The sequence below is a fragment of the Ahaetulla prasina genome, chromosome 3, assembly GCF_028640845.1.
Source record: "Ahaetulla prasina isolate Xishuangbanna chromosome 3, ASM2864084v1, whole genome shotgun sequence".
Taxonomy (NCBI): Eukaryota; Metazoa; Chordata; class Lepidosauria; order Squamata; family Colubridae; genus Ahaetulla; species Ahaetulla prasina.
In genome coordinates this window covers 156,946,329-156,967,571 of record NC_080541.1, presented here as the reverse complement: position 1 = coordinate 156,967,571, position 21,243 = coordinate 156,946,329, and the positions used below count along the sequence as shown (strand labels likewise).

Below are 21,243 nucleotides of genomic sequence, written 5' to 3'. Positions count from 1 at the left end.
GGTGAACAAGGCCACCCAGCAGCAGGCTCCTGCTGGGCGGGGCTGTCGGTACCACCACCATGAGGTGAGTCAATTATTAGAACCTTCTGAAAAGAAGGCCAAGCCGTTTTTTGGGGGGACAAAAGAAAATAAGACACGGCCTTCTTTTTGGAAAAACATGGTATAAATATACATATTTATTTATTTATTTATTTATTTATTTATTTATATTTATATACCGCCCTATCTCCCTAAGGACTCAGGGCGGTTCACAGGCAGTTAAAACACATATAAATACAGATTAAAAACAACAATTAAAAAACTTATTCTATAGCCTAATTTTTAAAACAATATAAATAATAAAAACCCCTTAAAACCAATTTTTTAAAATCTAATCCAGTCCCGCGCAGATGAATAGGTGTGTTTTAAGCTCGCGACGAAAGGTTCGGAGGTCCGGAAGTTGACGAAGTCCTGGAGGGAGTTCGTTCCAGAGGGTGGGAGCCCCCACAGAGAAGGCCCTTCCCCTGGGTATACATATACATATACATATACATAAACATAAACATAAACATAAACATAAACACACACACACACATCTACAAACTTAGATAGCTGCTGTCTCTTTTATAAAAATCAAGAAAGAGACCTAGAAGTTTGTACAATCTCTACTTTAACTGATTTGGGGTAAATGTACTGTATAATATTGCAACAATATATGTATGTGTTTGTTTGTTTGTATCCTGTCTTTATTATTTTTACATATAACTCAAGGCAGCAAAGGTATCCAACACACTTTCCTCCTCCTACTTTTCCCACAGCAACAACCCCATAAGGTGGGTTGGGGTGAAAGAGAGAGATTGGCCCATAGTCATCAAGCTGGCTTTCATGGCTAAGGCAGGATTTGAATTTATAGTCTCCTGCTTTCTAGCCTGTTGCTTTAACCACTAGACCAAAAGCGTTCTATTTTGATAAAATTAAATAAATAGATAGAAAATAAAACCTATCTAAGTGCCTCTTTAAAAACACTGAGATGAAAGGGTTGTTACCGTTCTTGAACTCACATGATTTTATATCCCTCTGGAAAATGATATAATTCCAAAACCATTTTTTTCATCAACTAAGTTACGTTTAGTCTAATCGTCATGGAACCTACATTGCATTTGATCGAAGTGGCAATCCTTGGCAAAGAAATTACTGCGCTTCTTTTTTTCAAAATGTCCCTTCATCAGTACATGTAGTCCTTGACTTACGACCACAATTGAGCCCAAAATTGAGCCCAAAAGTGAGCCCAAAAGTGAGAAATTTGTTAAGTGAGCTTTGCCCACCATTTTACGACTTTTCTTGCCACATTTATTAAATGAATCACTGCAGTTATTAAATTAGTAACAGCGTTGTTAAGTGAATCTGGCTTTTCCATTGACTTGGCTTGTCAGAAGGTTGCAAAAGGGAATCACGAGACCCTGCAACCATCATAAATGTGAACCAGTTAGCAAGCATCTGAATGTAAATCACATGACCATGGGGATGCTGCAACGGTCATAAGTGTGAAAAACGATCATAAATCATGGTCTTTGTAACTTCCAACAGTCACTAAATGAACTGTTGTAAGTCGAGGACTACCTGGTGTTTTTTTTTTTGCCTTTGTAAAATTTATATAGGATAAAAAAGAAAGAGAGTTTGAAACTATGTACCTGGGAATTTTAGCCACTAAATTGCCCAGAAAAGACATCCAATAAGATATCCAGCACAAGATTTGCTTTCTCATTGACTAAAAGGAAAATGGAGATCTTACTACAGAGCACAATATTCTTCTGTTCTTCCAAATCTACATGCATTTGTAGGTTTGAAACATATTTGTGCCTTTTCCCTCCTTTTACATTTCCAGCTGTGTAATAGGAACAGTATTGCAGTTATGATGCTCAGGGTGATAGCTTTTTGATTTAATCCCTTTTCTCCTTGCTTTCTTGTCAGCTTAAGGAGAGAAGGCTTTTGGCAAGAATACGATGGTTTCAAAATGTTTTTCCCCATCCGCATAGACGATATTATTAAGGTTATAAATTATAAAGTTCCATGGATATCCATTTTGTTGAAATATGTTGTATAGATGTTCTATTTCTTTTCTTTTCTTTTTTCTGCTGTTCTGAGTTGCTGCAGTGTGTTTGGGCTTGTCTAAATAAAATCCATACCAGTGGTGGGTTTCAAAAATTTTTACTACTGGTTCTGTTAGTGTGGCTTGGTGGGCATGGCAAGGAAAGGATACTGCAAAATCTCCATTTTCTCCTGATCAGCTGAGGCAGAGAATAGATGGGGGTGGGGCCAGTCAGAATTTTTACTACCGGTTCTCCAGAACTGGTCAGAACCTGCTGAAACCCACCTCTGGTCCATACCGTATTTTTCGGAGTATAAGAAGCATCTTTTTTCCCCCAAAAAGAGGGTGAAAATCTGGGTGCATCTTATACTCCGAATGTAGCTCCAACCAGCTTCTCAAACAGAGGTTTCAAAGGCTGAGAAAAGCATCAGAAATGAAGCTTCAGAAAAAAAGCTTCCAAACAAAGCTTCGGAGGCTTTTTTTCTGAAGCTGTTTCAAAGGCTTTCAGAGGCATAAAAAAGTGTTTTTTTCTGAAAGAGCGTTTCAGAAGTTTCAGAGGCGGAAAAAAAAGCAAGGCACAGAGCTCACAACCAAGGAACCTGTTGCTAAAATTCACCTCTGGGAACAGCTGATTCGGGGTATTCAAGGAGGCCGATCCACCTGCCAATCAGCGTTTTTCTTTTTTTCCTCCCCGAAAACTAAGGTACGTCTTATACTCCAAAAAATACGGTAAGCAGCTTCTCTTGTGAGAGGTTGGGTTGTTGGTTTGGTAGTAGAGCATATGGTTAGTATGGGTGGTTTAGCATGACAATCTCTGCTATAAATCCTGAAAACGGAGATCATGATCCCATAGGTGTCCCTTTAATTTGTTGGTAGATATGTCCATCAAAATGGAAGTATGTGGTTAAGCAGAGGTTAACAAGATCCATAATCCTGGGTGTTTTCGATCTGTATGAATTTGTTTAAGTCAGATGTAGTGTGGAGCAATGCGGGCATGGATTCTTTGCCTAATTCCGGACTAAAAACACAAGTCTACAGAAAGTCCACCCATACTAACCAGGTACTCCACTACCAAAGCAACAACCCAACGTCCCATAGGAGAAGCTGTGTAAGGATTTTATTTGGGCAAGCCCTAATACACTGCAGCAACTTGGAACAACAGAAAAAGGAAATAGATTTTCTATACAACATATTCCAACAAAATGGATATCCACGCAACTTTATCAAAAAGCCCCGAACACTCAACCCAATATAACACAACCAACATAAACCCTAAAAAGAATTATGCTGTCATACATCAAGAATATCTCAGAAACCACAGACTACAACAACCACATGGAATCAGCATAGCACACAAGCCAAGCCAAGCCCTTCAAAATATCCTAAGCAGACCAAAAGTCCCAACAACCCCAGAAGGAAAAACAGAAGTCATCTACAACACAGAATGTAAGGACTGCAACAACCACTATGCTGGACAAACAGGCAGAAGAGTGGCAGAATGCATCAACGAACACCAACTAGTGGTCAGAAAACATGATGAAAATTCTTTTAATTTCACAATATATAGACTAATTTAACATAGTTTCAATTGGAAAAATGTGACCATCCTAGAACAAGTCAAGTCCAAAAACGCCAGGGAATTTCTAGAAGTCTGGCACTGACAAATCAGCCATCAATAGACACATAAACTTTAACAACATCTATAGACTATGCAAAAGACATTATCATCCAGCCCAAAAAGACCCAAGCACCTCTCCACCAGCAATCAGCACCCAAATCATCATAGATTACTCCAACGTTAACATCAGTCCAAATGTTGCCAAAGAAGCCAACAGTAAACAGCCCAACCAAAGAATCTCTAAGACCACCCCCACCAACACTGACAGGCAAGTCACTTGAATAGTGGTGACTAACCTTTTCCGGATCAAGTGCCCAAACCCCCAAAATGCAATGCGTGAGCGGCCCCAGTGCATTTGCCCTGCCCCCACGCACTCAGTCCCTGCATGCGCCCCACTCCCCTGTGCATGTGCTCTGCATAGCCCCCAATCCCCCACATGCGCCCTGCCCCGTACATGCATGTGCAGTCCCCATGACACCCCCCACCCCCCACCTATGCACGGCAGAGACCCAAAGACCAGCTGGGTGGCAGGAGGCATGCGCACATGTGCGGCGGAGCTGAACTGGAGTGACGGCTCACGTGGCCAAAGAGAGGGTGCTGCGTGCCACCTCTGGCATGTGTGCCATAGGTTTGCCATCATGACACTAGAATATAAATGGACAGGAAACTGCACTCCTTATTAGCACTGATGATGTTACCTAGTTTGGGTAATGAAACATCTGCAAAGAAACAAGCTCAGAGAGCACCAGGGACCTCTCATAATCTACTTAATTTCATAATTCTGTATCCAGTTTCACAACACAAATAGAAAACTTCATCCTTATGTAAACAACCTAACACAGATCTATGTCTTAGTATTGCAAACACACTGTCCTTCACAATATCTAGAAGACACAATTGCCCAATTGTTCAAATACACAACATAAATAAAAGGGGAGTCAGGTTTCTGAAGGGAAATTCTTCTCAAGTAATTATCTTTCAAATTGTGAGATCATCACATATTCTAGGGTATATGATGTGTAGCAAGCTGCCCTGAGTCTTCCAAGAGGAAAATAATACTAACTGCTGCATAAATAAATAACATATTCATAGGTGCGATTTAAAGGGCGCATTACTGTCTTTCTTCCCTTTACATAAAACACCATTGAAGATTAGATTGTCCTTTAACAATGTTTATAATGCCTAAACAAAACCTTTCTTATAGTATTTGTATATTAGTATATATTTAGTTGGAAAATAAACTAATTAAAAAAAACAAGATGACAAACTTTTACAAATAATACTGATCAATATTTAGCCATGCCATTAATAATTATTTTTCCCTATCCTGATCAGTTTTCTACCATGGAGTTTGGCCAGTAGGTAGGTAAGTAGGTAGGTATAAAAATAGTAGGTAGGTAGGTAGGTAGATAAGTATAAAGATAGATGGGTGGATGGTAGGTGGGTATGAAGATGATAGATAGATAGATAGATAGATAGATAGATAGATAGATAGATAGATAGATAGATAGATAGATAGATAGATAGATACATACATACATACATACATACATACATACATAAAAATAATTGCTACCAACCTGCCTTCCATTGAGGACCTGTATACTGCACGAATCAAGAAGAGGGCCGTGAAAATATTTGCAGATCCCTCACATCCTGGACATAAACTGTTTCAACTCCTACCCTCAAAACGACGCTATAGAGCACTGCACACCAGAACAACTAGACACAAGAACAGTTTTTTCCCGAAGGCCATCACTCTGCTAAACAAATAATTCCCTCAACACTGTCAGACTATTTACTGAATCTGCACTACTATTAATCTTCTCATAGTTCCCATCACCAATCTCTTTCCATTTATGACTGTATGACTATAACTTGTTGCTGGAAATCCTTATGATTTATATTGATATATTGACCATCAATTGTGTTGTAAATGTTGTACCTTGATGAACGTATCTTTTCTTTTATGTACACTGAGAGCATATGCACCAAGACAAATTCCTTGTGTGTCCAATCACACTTGGCCAATAAAAAAAAATTCTATTCTATTCTAAAAAAAAATAATAATTCTATTCTATTCTACATACACACACACACACACACATATATATATACACACACACATACATACATACAAATGGAAAATATCTAAAATTAGTTTCAGATAGAGTTCTCAAACCTAGCCTGACAAGGTGGACAAACTGGCGATGGATTTTTTGTTTACATTTGTTTGTTTCCTGGGATGATCTTTAATTCATGTATGTCTTCCTTTTGGCTAATGTATCAGTTTCAGAAGAACAACTAAGAACATGTGAAAAGTATTTTGTGAATTAAGCATGTCTTCCATATATGACACAGCACTCCATTCTAAAGCTCTTCAGTCTCAGTTCTGTTTTGTGGATGCTTTTTATCAAGAGGGATCCATTCTATGACTGCCTTGGTCCACCTGCCATCAGTTCTTGCTATGTGGCCAGCCCAATTCCATTTCAATTCTTTTACTCTCTTGATGATATCATATACTTTTGTCAGTAGTGGGTTTCAAATCCCAGTGCTACCAGTTCGCTATCATGAGTATGCAGCAATTCTGCACATGTGCAGAAGCTTCTGTGCATGCAGTGTTTTTGATGATGTCTGGGTGGGTGGGCGGAGCCTCCTGCTGCTGCTACTATTGGTTCGCCCGAACCAAGGTGAACTGGGAGCAACCCACCACTGACTTTCGTTATATTTACCTGTTTCTATATACTTTTGGATGCAAGAAATAGAAATTATAGCCAATCTTAGGATTTCCCATTTGTACCCCATCAAGAAATGCTTTTACTCAGACACTTATCTTTAGGAAGAAACATACAAAAACCTTTGCTCCATGATCTAGTACTTAGATGTGGCAGCAGAATCGGTCAAAAAAGCATGCCTATGCTGCTGAAATCAGTAACTTGTTAGTCAAAAAGAAGTAACATGGAGTATTATTTGCATTATAATTCTTTCGTTTGAACCATTCAAATTATATGTATGTATGTATGTATGTATGTATGTATGTATGTATGTAGATCTTGGCATTTTTGGGTCTTTTCCCATGTAAAGTTGAGAGTATCTTGGCGACGTTTCTATGAGGTCTCACTCATCATCTTCAGGCTGGTGTCTTCAGCTTTGTGCTTCTCTTTGCTCAAGAAGCACAAAGCTGAAGACACCAGCCTGAAGATGATGAGTGAGACCTCATCGAAATGTCGCCAAGATACTCTCAACTTTACATGGGAAAAGACCCAAAAATGCCAAGACCTACATACCTATACCCATGAAAACTTACGAAAACAAACATACCTACATACATACACACATACATACATACATACATATATATATATATATATATATATTTCAGTTTCAATTATCTTCCTGTTTTTTAAATGTACTGGTACCCCATTTTTTTAAAAAAATCTTCAAGATTGTAGAGATAAAGAATATGTAGCAGAAACATTTTTTTCTGAACAGGATTGAAGGATGATTGTGTTTGCAGATTTATTACCTAGCAATGGTGCAAAGCTACCTGTAGGAAGGAATTGATTTGCAGACCTGAGATATTCAGCCACTCCTTTGGCTCAGCAATTCACAATGTCACAGTGTTGATAGCTGCCCTTTTCTGCTATTTACATTCTTATTCTTATTTTCACTCATTCAAATATTTCTGGTTGTTCTTTTTAATTGTCCACACGAATGAAATTGTATCTCTGATAGATAGGCTGCTAATCATGAGAAATTTCCCTCCTCTCTTTCCTTTGTTCATTTATTTAATTAAAATACTTTGACGGCACTGGGGGACACACCTGAGTAATACAATTACAAGGTTTCACCTATGATAATACAAAGTAATTCAGTAACTGTTCTTGACATGGTTATCAGCTAACTAGGCTATTATTTCTGTATTCATCTATTGTAAAGTTCATTGAAATATGCTATTACTAGCTGTGCCATGAACTTCATAATGTTAAAGAGAAAAAAATAGACTGAAAAAAAATTGCTGTCTAATTCATTTTGTCATAAGGTCCTGGATTAACCTGAATTGTGTTTATCTTACTTTCTCAACAATGCACAAAAATAACAACCTTGATTAGAATATATGTTTAGGCAGTGGTGAAATTCAAACATTTTCCCTACCGGTGCGGTGGGCATGGCTTGGTGGGGTGTGTGACTGGGTGGACGTGGCTTGGTAGTCATGTGACCGGGAAAACCAACTATCACACTTTACACAAAAATAACACAAAACCTACACAACTGACTCAGACACAATGCCAAAGCAGCTGGACTTCACACAAAATGGCCCCTGCAACAAGCAGGAACCTCGCAGAGTCAGAGAGAGCTCAAAAACGAACTATCACACTTTACACAAAAATACCAGTTTGGGCAATAGGTAGTAAAAAAATGCTTTTAAAAGTAAAAAAAAAATTCCAAGGATCGCACGGCACAGCTGATTGTCAGAACCTTTTTTAAAAAACTTTTTTAAAGCATTTTTTACTACCTATTTCCTGAATTGGTAGTTTAAAAATGCTTTAAAAAAGTTTTTTTAAAAGTTCAGATGATCAGCTATGCCACCCGATCCTTGGAACTTTTTTATTTTTTAAAGCATTTTTTTACTACCAGTTTGGGAGAACCAGTAGCATTTTCACTATGGTCCAGGCGAATCGGTTCAGGCGAATCGGCCCAAACCAGTAGTATTTTATCCCTGCATTTAGGGTAATTTTCATTTAGTATAATTTTGAGCTGTTGATTTTAAAATGCATGCAATTTTTCCCTTGTAGCATTGTTTTAATGAAAATGTTGCTATCTAAGCTATATCAGGTAACCCAATGTCCTAGTACTTAGTAACAGGTAACCCAATGCCCTAGTACCTACTACTAGGGCTGTGGTAGCTCAGGCTGTAAGAAGCCTGTTATTAAAACACAGCTGCCTGCAATTACTGCAGGTTCTAGTCCCACCAGGTCCAAGGTTGACTCAGCCTTCCATCCTTTATAAGGTAGGTAAAATGAGGACCCAGATTGTTGGGGGGGCAATAAGTTGACTTTGTAAATATACAAATAGAATGAGACTATTGCCTTATACACTGTAAGCCGCCCTGAGTCTTCGGAGAAGGGCGGGATATAAATGTAAATTAAAAAAAAAACTACTGTAAGAACTTTGAATATTTTTTTTCACTTTTTTTCATTACAGGTTTGTTTGAAATGTAGGCCTTGTCAGACCCAAGTATAAAAATCCAGATGAACCCTAGATGGTAGCATTCAGTCCTTGAGTCTGTACCTGCATACAGTATTATATGTGCCATGCAAATGATCCAACATATTTCCTAAATTTTCTTTCTCTTAATTTTCACTTACATGCCCATGAGTGGATTACTTAGTGCTTGACAGCTCTCATTCATAAAATTTGAGTTTGTACAATTGAAAAGATGCAGTAGTTTTAGATGCTGAGGATGCGGTTAGCTCCAAAATGTCACAAACTGCGAAGAACCATGTAAACTTCCAATCTTATAAGATAGTATTAATCATATTCAATTAATTAGTATTAATTAATTCAGTTGCAATAATACAAGAGCAACCAATAGATTTAAACTTAATGTTAACCGCTTCAATCTTGATTGCAGAAAATATGACTTCTGTAACAGAGTTATTAGTGCTTGGAACACATTACCTGACTCTGTGGTCTCTTCTCATAATCCCAAAAGCTTTAACCAAAAACTATCTACTATTGACCTCACCCCATTCCTAACAGGACTATAAGGGGCATGCATAAGAGCACAAATGTTCCTACCATTCCTGTCCTATTGTTTTTTTTTTCCTTATATATATATGCTTATGCTTCCTTATATTTCCTCATATATATGTTATATACTATATAATCATTTTGTGTGATGCTTGTGTATATTGTTGTGACAAAAACAAATAAATAAAAATAAAAAAATATCTGCTGTCTATTTAAGTGTATTGGAGGCTGGAAACTGGTAAAGTCATTCCGAGTCCAGACTGACTGATTTTAAGAAAGTGGAAGTAAAGAGGAGGAGGAGAGGGAAGAGGAGGATTCTTATACCTATTACTTTGTTACATGTAGTAGATACAATAGAAGCACATGCTCAAAAAAAAAGTTTCATTTGTTTCAATAAAGGCATCTAGATATGTCAATATAAACATATGGGCCCTCAGTGGTTTGTCCCAGAATATAAATTCAGGGAAGATTGTATGAAATTACATAAATATTTTGCCTAATAGAAGTAACAAACACATGCTTTGTAAACTAAAACCTGAAGTTCCATTGCTCTTATAAATGGTTCGGCATTTGGTATGTATCGGGTGAAATGCTACCGATTTGCACCAGTTCGGGAAAACCGGTAGTAATAAAAGCTACCAGTTTGGGCGAACTGGTAGTAAAAAAATGCTGCTGGTTCATCTAAACCGGTATTTTTGATGATCAGCTGTGCCACTTGATTTATATTCGTTAGAAAGCAGGAAATCCTGCTTTCTTGTGAATGTAAATTGCGCGGCGCAGCCGTTCCCCCTCGCTGTTCTACTTACCTTCTTAAGCCTCCTTTTTCAATGCGAAGCATGCGTTTGGTGTGTAATGTGTATGCGCACGCAGCGTGCTTTTGGTGTGTGCTGTGTATGCGCATGTAGTGTGCCTTTGGCACACACTGCACATGCGCAGGCAGCAAACTGGTGGCAAACCGGTGGATTTTACCACTGGTATGTATATGTGAAGATGTCAAAAGAATGATAGATGTTCTTGAGCTCTAGTAATCTTGAGATAAATGGAAATCTCTATGGCAGCCCCCTTGTTTTCCCCTTTGCTTTATATGCATAGAAAAAAAATGGATTTTCTATTCAGAATTTCCCCATAATAGTATGGATTTGCAGTAAGTTTATGAAATGGTACCATTCTAAAATGTATTGAAGTCTTCCTTCCTAAAAGTTATATTTCAAAAGCCAAGTGTTTGCAGCTGCTCTTGGTAAAACAATATTGTTTTTGTCTTTCTCATCTCAGTACAATCTTTGTCAGCAGCTTTACTGTGCATGGATGAATTAACTATATTCTGTTGTCACTTAGTTTCGTTCGAGAATAGGAGTGTACCAAATTCCATGTCAGATAATCAGAACCGGAGATGCTTTACAAGTCAGTCATTCAAACTCTTTGGTCTGGATTATGTGTCTTGCTTATTTGTCCTCCTTTATTGTCTTCTATCTTGTGGTGGAAGAAATAAATTAGCATGAGGTTCACCACAAGGTAGTGTGAAGTAAAATGGCTGAGGGAATGTGAATTGCAGAACTTACAAACAGTATATAAATCTGAAAAAAATATTTATGAACTTAAATAGATCCTGGAATGTATGGTATCTGTATAGTTGCTGTAGAGCTCAGGTTCTTTTTTAAACTTTCAAGGAAGTCATGCAATTTCTTCAAGACATTGATGTATTACCAGAATTTTAGTTATATTCTGTTATTCTATTTATTCTGACTGTTTGGACAGTCAGAAGGGAACATATTTATCAATCATAAGAATTACATTCATTTCTCAACTTAAGTTGCTGATTCTTACATTTGAAACATGTGAGTTTCAACTGAGTAACATTATTCAGTTAATGTTTGCTAATTCCTTTTTAAGTGTATGCTGGTGAGTCACTTAACAACTACAATACTTTTTGACCATAATTCCAGGTTCAATTACAGTCATAAGTCAAGGACTACCTATAAGTTAGAGATAAAGCTAAATTAAAAGTGCATTTGATAAAGTCCAAAATGAAGTCCTTTTCTTAAAATTATGACTGTTATAAACATGGGACAAAAAAATCCCATTAAAGATAGTCATCTCAAGATTATTTATTTGATTACATGTTTGCTTAATAAATTTGGGGTGGTGTATATTAGTAAAAGAAAATAATTCAAACAATTCAAAAAATAATATAAACTACAAATGAATACAGCAAAACTGAAGCTGGGAATAGCGAACATTCTCCCAACAGGATGGGGTCAATTACTATCCTGGTCTAATGCATGAGAAAAAAGCCAGGTCTTCATACCTCCATCAAAGGCTAATGGTACATGGAGACTAAGGAAATGGCCTTGAAGGAAATATTCAAGGACCAAAAGTGGGTAAAACATTTTTTAAGTCATGATGAACAAGATATTACATGGAAGCAGATCAAGCAGAAATATCACACAATCAGATTTGCACATTTTTGGTATTCTAGCTGTCTTCTGAAGTTGATTTCCTGGTCTGGTCTACCTAGACTCTACATAGAGTCAGAGCTGTCCAAACATTGAATAGTAGTTTGTTCTAAAGGGTTCCAGATCAGGGTGTCAAATCTGATTTCATTGAGGGCCGCATCAGGGTTATGTTCGACCTCAGGGGCTGGGTGGGCTTGGCCAGCTTGAGATCACTCGTGTTGGGGGCACCTGTCCCAGACTCCGTTTTGTTTTCTCTTGGGGTGGAGGGATTCTCCCCAGATTGATTCTCCATTAAATTATAGATTTCAATCTCCTGTCTAAATTTTAGATGCATTTCTTCTCAGTTCCTGTTTAATCACTAGGCCAGTGATGGCAAACCTTTTTGCAATCATGTGCCACATGTGTGCCCACACCCATAATTCTTTGTGACCCGCCCCACGCATGCATGTGCGACCACCCCCACTTCCCTCCCTACACCACCCACCTGCTCCTGGCATGCGATGGCACAGTTTTCTCTCTCCCCAGGCTCCAGAGCCTTTCTAGCAGCTTGGGGAGGGCGAAAACAGCCTCCCCCTCCCCCGGAGGCCATAAATTGAGGTTTATTTCTCACAATAAAGCAAATTGTTTGCTTTTAAGGAAGTGCTTTTTGCAAAAAGAAAAATTTAGTCTATTGAATTTGGTCATTCGTTTCTTTGTGGAGTTTAAAATCTGAAGAAAATAACACCCAGTCATTTTAAAGTATGCTTTTCTATTTTCTTTGTGGTGTTGAGATAGTTTCTTCAATAAATGTGGAATCTCATTTATTTCAGAAAACAATTTCTCCACTCCCAAATCTTGAGTTATTGTTATTGTGAAGTTTTGCCTGCAGATTTTTTTGAGCAACTTAATCTTGACACGTCCTAGTTTCTCCATCAGTGAAATTTCTGTTCTTCCTTTAATGGTTTTCAGGTTTACCTGTATTTTACTCTCCTGCTACTGTGATTACACAATTTTTTTTTAAATGATCAAGCTGTTAATTTTACTAGGAACATCTATGTTTTTCATTATCACTATAGACTTTAATTATATCAGAGAAATGTGTTAGCAGATTTAGAAACTGATAGAATACTTAATTAAAATTCTGCTAGCACCTTGTATAAAAAGTAAATACAACATAATTTTAGATAAAATCCATTTGCTAACGTTTTTCTTCAGAACAGAAATAGAAAAAAGGAAGGTAGTTAGACATAATATCTGTGCTGCCTAGATGAAACACATAAAACTCAAAAACATTCAAATCCCATTTTAGAGTCGAAACAACACAGGATATTTTAGGTTATCAAGGACTTACAAAAGTTCTTCTACATTGATATAACATAAGGTCCAGCAGAAAGACAAATCTCATCTCTTTATAAATTTGCATTATGGCAACCAGTCAGATCTCCAGGTCATCTAGATAATTTATGATGCCTTCCAGAAAACAAACCATCTTCTCACCTGAAACACTGTATTTAAGTTTTAGATCACGTCATAAGATGGCCTGTTCAAGGGAAAAAAGCATGAAGGGAGGGCAACATAGAAGTATAGCAAAACTTCAATTTAACGGCTCATTTGGCGAGAAGGGGCATTCATTAAATCTCAATTTATGTCACTAATGTAATTTACATTTTGGTTAAATTATATAATTGACATTTTTATATCATTCATATCCATTTATGTCAATTACATAATGATGCAAATTATGTATGGACTTTGTCCTTTGTTTTGGGATGAATTCTATTTGTCCATTCCATGCAGTAGTAAATGGCTGGACAAAAGTCACAACAGACTAGCATACCTTAAAACAAATCTGATCACAATCAACTTACAACTTTTGCTTTCTCTTGGGGAGGAGGGATTCTTCTTAGATTGATTTGCCATTAAATCATAGGATTCAACCTTGAATCCAAATTTTAGATGCATTTCCTCTCAGTTCCTGTTTATTCCCTAGGCCAGTGATGGCTGACATTTTTGCCATCGCATGCCAGGAGTGGGGGGGCGTCATACACATGCGTGCCCACACCCATAATTCTATGCTCTCCACCCCCAAGCATACGCATGTGAGCACCCCCCACTCCCACCCCATTGGCAAACAGGCCATTTCCATCCTTCAGAGGGCCTCCAGGGGGTGGGGAAGGCTGTTTTCGCCCTCTCCAAGCTCCTAGAAAGGCTCTGGAGCCTGGGGAGAGAGAAAAATGGGGGTTCCCCACCACCCCCTGAGGCCCTCCAGAGGCAGGAAACAGAATATTTCCCTGCTTCCAGATATGCAGAAAACAGCAGATAAACTATCAGGGAAGAAACAATAGCTTAGTTAAGGAACTATCAAGGAAGAAACCACACCAACCATAATTAGCAGGACAAATTATTATATATAAACAGTTCAAACTATTTTATATAAATAACCAGCAAACTTCACTCCCTGGAAACTGATAATGTTACCTAGCATGGTAATGAAACATCTGATGGAAACAACCAACCTCAGGGAAACCAAGACCCCACAGTTCATTCCTGAGCTACATATATTTTCTATTACTGGTTTCTGGGGAGCTGTTCTAGGATAGTTATTGGCCCTTGAGGCATAGTTTTGTCTCCTATCAAGCAATGGTACTGGGATGGAAAGACCCAGCAATAAGATTTTATTCCCTTTAGAATTTAAAGTCACAATATTCATATAGGTTAGATGCCACTGTTCACTTTTTCCACATTTTTTCCTCATACTTTTTCTTTAAGTTCGAAAGGATTATAGCTCCCCAAGTTGCCATATTTAGAGCGAGAGAAAGACATTCTAGGAAGGGAATGTTTGTGTTAAAAACAGCAACAAAGCCTGGATTTATTTATTTACATATTTGCAAGCTCCTCTACTACAATGAAAGTGAGTGGCTCATTAAATCAGGTATGGTTCCCACCAGAGCAAACTGGGCCTGAAGCAGTATTTCAAAGTCGAAGTACCTGTCATTTAAAGCAATGTTTGTGGTGTGAAATTACACCTCTCTGCCACTTAAATCACTATTTCCTATCTGAAGTCAAAAGTCATTGACATTTAAACCTGTCTTAGCAAAATTCTCTCTCAAACAAAAGCAAGCAAGAAACAAAAAAAAATTAACCAAAGGAGCAAATCAAAACACCGGATCTTGCCTTTTGGCATCTAACAGACAGTGCTGATACGTTTCTAGCCACCCCTCCCCTGCCAAGCAGAAGATTGATTATTTGGTGGTTCTGTTGTTGTTTTAGCTTCTTACCTTTATTATTTTTATAAATAACTCAAGGTGGCAAACATACCTAATATTCCTTCCTCCTACAATTTTCCCTACAACAGCTACCCTCTGAGTTGGGTTGGGTTGAGAGAACGACTGGCCCAAAGTCATCGAGTTGGCTTTCATGACTAAGGCAGGACTAGAATTCACTGTCTCCTGGTTTCTACCTGCTGCCTTAATCACTGGACCAAACTAGAAGGTTGGTCCTATTCCCTCTTTAATGTTGAATATTGCTTACTCCCACTCCATCTTGAAATGTGCAGGATTGGAACGTTTAAGCTATGTTATATTGCAGTGATGGCTAACCTTTTGCCATCGCGTGCCAGGAGGCTGGGGGACAGGGGATCATGCGCGGTGTGCCCACACCCATAATTCTATGTGCCCCGCTCCCGCACATGTGTGCATGACCCCCCTTCCCCCTTGCTCCTGTCACGCGATGGCCAGGTAGGCCCGTTTTTCTCTCACACCTGGCTCCAGAGCCTCTCTATGAATCTGGGGAGGGTGAAAACGGCCTTCCCCCCCAGAGGCCCGCCGTAGGCCAGAAACTGCCTATTTGCCAACTTCTGGTTGGACAGGAAGTGAAGTTTTTTGCTGTCCCCAGCCTCCGGAGACTCCTAAAGAGGCTCTAGAGCCAGGTGAGAGAGAAAAACGGGCCTTCCCCATCCCCCCAGGCCCTCCGGAGGCAAGAAACAGCCTGTTTCCCTACTTCTAGTGGGCCCAGAAGGCCTGAAAATCAGCTGGCCGCATGTGCACCAGAGCTCAGCTCGCATGCCCACTGATATGGCTACATGTGCAACTTGTGGCACACGTGCCATAGGTTCGCCATTACGTATATATTGGGATAAGTTTTATTCCTAGCCAGGGAGAACATATAACTATAGGAGAAGAGCAGGCTGACCTGGAAGGCAGAGTTAAATGTGTCATCAGTTTGGAGTTATTGTGTTGCCGCAAAAGACCCAGGCTCAGCCACCCAATGAATTTGGTTGACTCTTATCTAGCACCCACTTAGCTTTGATCTTTAATTGACTAAATCATTGTGTATAGGTAGCAATAATAAACCCTTCTGTCCTTTGAACAAGCAAATGTTCTTGGTTATTTGCACCTGACAACAACTAGATCAAAACACAGATATGTCTGGGGAGAATCTGAATTTGTAGTGACTCTACCAAAAACAATGCTTTCAGGCCCATTATATGTACGTGATCAAATTTCCAAGTAAGCAGTTGCATGATATTTGCAGGTAATGTGGTACACATATTCATCAGGCACAGTTTTTCATGCAAACATATAAGAAACATTTAAGAAATTGTCCCATGCTAAATAATTTTAGAGTGCAGTTTATTTATTACAAACCATGTAAAACTTTGCTGGCTTTCTGTGTACTGGCCTGAAAATGAAAGTTCTGTTTATATTATTATTGTTATAGCTTTGGACAGGAGGTATAACTTTATTCGCAATATGTTTTGGAAGAGATCGACAATACTACTTAGAAACTTACGACCTTTCTGGAAAATTTAAAATTGTTTTTCACACTTCCAATACCAACTTCTTCATTTGGTAGAAATATGTTTAGAGAATTCAGATTGAATTGTAAGGTGTTACAAACCATCTGTTTTCATTTCATTATATACCTTTCTTCAGAAAGAAAACAGATGAAATTGGATGTTTGCTTTAAACTATGGATTTTGTATTTTGTCGTGTTTTCCATTTCTTAGGGACAGTATTTGAGAACGTGTTATTTTTATTTATTTTGCCAGAAGAGTGGCAAGATAGAGATGAGAAGACTAATAATGTTAAAATAAGACATGAAGTATTGATTAATTCTTTTTTATTTAAAAAAAGCTTTTGTTTTGCTCCTGTTTATAGCAGTTTTAGAGGCTATTGGAATATTGCATTTCCCAGGAAACATTCATTATCAGAAGCATCCTCTTTTTTCATAAACCTGTGATAAAAGAATCCTCTAAAATCTTAAAGTTGGTGCTTCCATTGCACAGACAAGACACTGGTTAAAACAAAGACAGCTAAATGCAAGGCATCAGGCTTGATAGCTGTTCTTTGGTGTCTTGCCAGGTAATAGGAGAACTCTGAATGTATTTAGCAGTAAGTCCAAGTGGCTAGAGGGAACACTTTTCTGAGTGGCTGGAGAAACTCCGAGGATAAATAAAGACATGGATAAAGAGAATAGAACAAAGCTGGCAGTTGTGAGCACTAAAAAAATAGCTTGGCTTCATTCAGTATGGCTTTATTGGTACTTCTCACATTGAATGAGTTGTATTTATGGCCAATTTCCAGCTTGTTTTCTTTCTTAAGTCTTTCTGAGTTCTTCTTAGTAGGATTTTTTTTTAAGACTCTAGAGCAGGAGTGTCCAACCTTGGCAACTTTAAGACATGTGGACTTCCAACTACCAGAATTCCTCAGCCAGGCAATTCTGGGAGTTGAAGTCCACAAGTCTTAAATTTGTCAAAGTTGGATTACCCCTTCTCAAGATTGTGAAGACACCTCCCACCAAATAGTGCAGTAGTGATTGTTTCAAGGAAGGAATAATTACAGTCATCAAAATGCACAATTTTATTAAAGGAAATATCAATATTTCAGGAATATTTATAGAAATATAACATTATATTTATAGAAATATAACATTACCAAAGATCAGAGTGGAGAAGGATTCTCTTGTAACATTCTATAGAAATACTGTAGCATGTTGCCAGCTTACATTTTTATGTATAAATGCCATGGATAGATGACAGATCTCCTAAATGTGTTCAAAAAATCTTTTTATTTTTTATTCTGTCAGCATGGGCCGAAAAGCGATCTGAGCATTTTTTTTTTCATGAATTCCTATAACATAAATGACAACATCCATATTTATAGATGTTTACCATAATTCTATAGGAAACTGATCTATTGTCAACACGTACAGTTAATTTCTTTGTTTCCGCAAAAGCAGAATTAGTTCCTTCTAAAACAAGAATGGATACAGGTAGTCCTTTACTTACAAGTTTATTTAGTGACCGTTCAAAGTTACAATGGCATTGAAAAAAGTAACTTACGACCGTTTTTCACAGTTACAACCTGTGCAGCATCTCCAGTATCATGTGATCGAAATTCAGATGCTTGGTAACTGATTCATACTTATGACCATTGCAGCATCCCGGTGTCATGTGTTCCCCTTTGACAACCTTCTGACAAGCAATGTCAATGAGGAAACCAGATTCACTTAATTACCAGGTTACTAATTTATCAACTGCAGTAATTCACTTCACAACTGTGGCAAGAAATGTCATAAAATGGGGCAAAACTCACTTAACAACAGAAAATGGGCTCAATTGTGGTCGTAAGTCAAGGACTACCTGTATTTGAGGTGATTTGGTAGTGATGGAACACTTTTACCCAAGACAGATTTGATAAAATCCTCATGTCAGTGGAGATTAAATTGGACAAAAAACTGATGTATTTCTTGGTGACATTTAAATGCTTTTGTAATGAGAAACTTGATTGATGCATGGGCTTGTCTAGCTCTGTTAATGCTGTGCACAAACAGCAGCATTTCATTTCTTTTCTAGATCATCCATTTTTTTCCTCCTCTAAGAAATGCTTCATAGGTTTTCTACACTTTTATTTCAAGTCTGCCCTGCTACTAAGAATGTGGTGCACTGGGTTTTAAATCATAATCGGTGTTTATTGGTGACAGTTACTGTGTATTCTCCTATATTTACATGAATTATTTGACAATGTGTCAGGTGAGTCAATGAAAGCGTCTTGTTCCAAGTGATGGAAATGCACCTTCTTTGAAACATTTTATTTATAACAAGTGAGATGTAGTGATTAAGGTACTAGATCAAGAGTGAGAAACCGGAGTTCTTGTCATGACTTCAGCACAGAATCAAGCTGGGTGACCTTGGCCCAGTCACTCTCCCTCAGCTCTAGAAAGAAAGAAAGCCCACACATCATTTCCAAAGATGTTGCCTAGATTACTACATAGATTTGTTTAGGTCAGTGATGGCAAACCTTTTTGCCGTCGCATGCCAAAAGCAGGGGGAGCACGGGGAGGGGTCGTGCGTGCATGTGCCCACACTCATAATCCAATGTGCCCTGTCCCCTCGCTCAGGCGCGTGTGACCCCTCCCCCATACTCCCCCAGCTTTTGGCACTCAATGGCCCGGTGGGCCTGGTAGGCCTGTTTTTCACCCTCCCTTGATTCTAGAGCCTTTCTAGGAGCCTGGGGAGGGCAAAACGGCATTCCCCCCCCCCCAGAGGCCCTCCAGAGGCCAGGAATGACTTGTTTCCCGACAGCAAATGGGCCATTTCTGGCTTCTGGAGGGCCTCCTAGAAAGGCTCTGGAGCCTGGGGAGAGTGAAAAACGGGCCTTCCCCACTCCACTAGAGGCCCTCCGGAGATCAGAAACAGCCTGTTTCCTGACTTCCAGCGGGCCCAAAAGGCCCTGCCGGACCTGAACTAGGGCAACGCTCGTTATGGCTCTGCGTGCCACCTGTGACATGTGTTTCATAGGTTTGCCATCACAGGTTTAGGTATTCCCCTAGGCCTGATTTAGGCCTGATTTGAAGGAAGAAGAAAGAAAAACAAGAGTCCAGTGACATCATGATTTTTTTATTCCAAACAAGATATGTAAAATATATTTAAATCCAATTGAAATTAAAGATTTTTATAGATGGATATCTTCCATATTAAAGGAAGCAAACTTTCTGATGCACTGTGTATTGCATCATTCATCTATAGAATATACATGATAATATTCTATATATGACTATTTAAAAAATGCAAGATTGTTTTAAAAACAGGTAGTATTTCTTAATGTAGTAATTAGTGCATCAATCATGAATAGAATTAGCAATTAGGATTCTCTGAGATCTGGGCAGAAATCAGTTTCAAGCATCCCATATCTGTGACTGTGTTTAGAACACATGAGGAATAAATGGAAAACTCTATCAACAAGGCTACTAGTTCTCATGGAGAAAAGCCTGTCTGCATGGGAAGGTCTTCTCCAAATTTATGTTAATAGCATAGTTGACAATTTTAAAAGAGCCTGCGTTTTTGCTGGCTTCATCACACCCCCAGAACATATAAGTACAAAATCAACTAGAATAAAATGGGATTTGGCTAGCTAGAATTAATTTATACTGATTTGTATTATTACATTGCATTCTATTTACTTCTGAATTTAAATGAAAAGGAGTTCAGGAGGTTCACCAATTGACTGTTCTGTTAATCAAGTCAACATTCTCATTCTAAACATTTCTCCTCAATTTGTACACAACTGTCATTCTACAACAGTAATAATAAATTCCCAAATTCCAGAAATAAAAGTTTAGACTTATGCATGCTTACATTTAAAAAAACCAACAGCTATTTTATTTCTTCAGTTTACGAAGCATTTATTTTTCATGCTGACCCTTGCAGGGCAAACACACCAGTATGCTTGTTCTAATTCAAAATCATGAAACATTTTTGTCAGTTTATCGATGTTTTTGTTCATGTAACAAATAATAATGTCTTTAAGGAAGTATAAGCAATTTCTCAGTGGTCTTCTTTGTATCGTTTCTTCTACAGAATCCAGTCTGGCTCCTATCTCAGCACTGGTTGGTTCACCTTAATTCTAGCAATGGATGCCTGCTACAGAATACATGTCTACGGAATGATAAATGACACCTACTGCAAGTAAGATCACAGCACATTATTTTGATGAGTCCACAGATCTAATGCCCTGTCAAAACTTCACGATTCATTTTAATATCATAAACCCGACAAATGCATTAGGCAGCCTCCCACCTAGCAGAACTATATTGACATGGCACTTTATTGACAGTGTATTTAGACCCTGTTTGATACGCTGTATTGATTAAATAAAAGTATTTATAAAAAGGCAATGATTGATGTTAGAAAGGCCTTTTAACATCAAAGAACTTTCTGCCAAGTTGGATTGAACTGGGGAAATAGGAAAGTATATTTGCTTTCTGCTGTTTTTGTATAGTTGAGAATGTTCAGGTTAGGAAGTGCCAATGTGTTCTTGAGCAAACTTTGCAAATTCCCCCAACTTCCACAGTGCCATCACTTGAATAAA

General features: G+C 38.2%; 1 protein-coding gene across 2 annotated transcripts in view; it reads left to right on the top strand.

The window, feature by feature from the left end:
* ST6GALNAC3 (ST6 N-acetylgalactosaminide alpha-2,6-sialyltransferase 3) overlaps positions 1–21,243 on the top strand; it is a 367,526-nt gene that overhangs the window by 334,264 nt on the left and 12,019 nt on the right. For both annotated transcript variants that reach the window (XM_058177130.1, XM_058177131.1), the window contains one exon: positions 20,733–20,840. In XM_058177130.1, the coding sequence (XP_058033113.1) occupies positions 20,733–20,840 (108 nt within the window). The remainder of the gene's footprint in view (positions 1–20,732; positions 20,841–21,243) is intronic.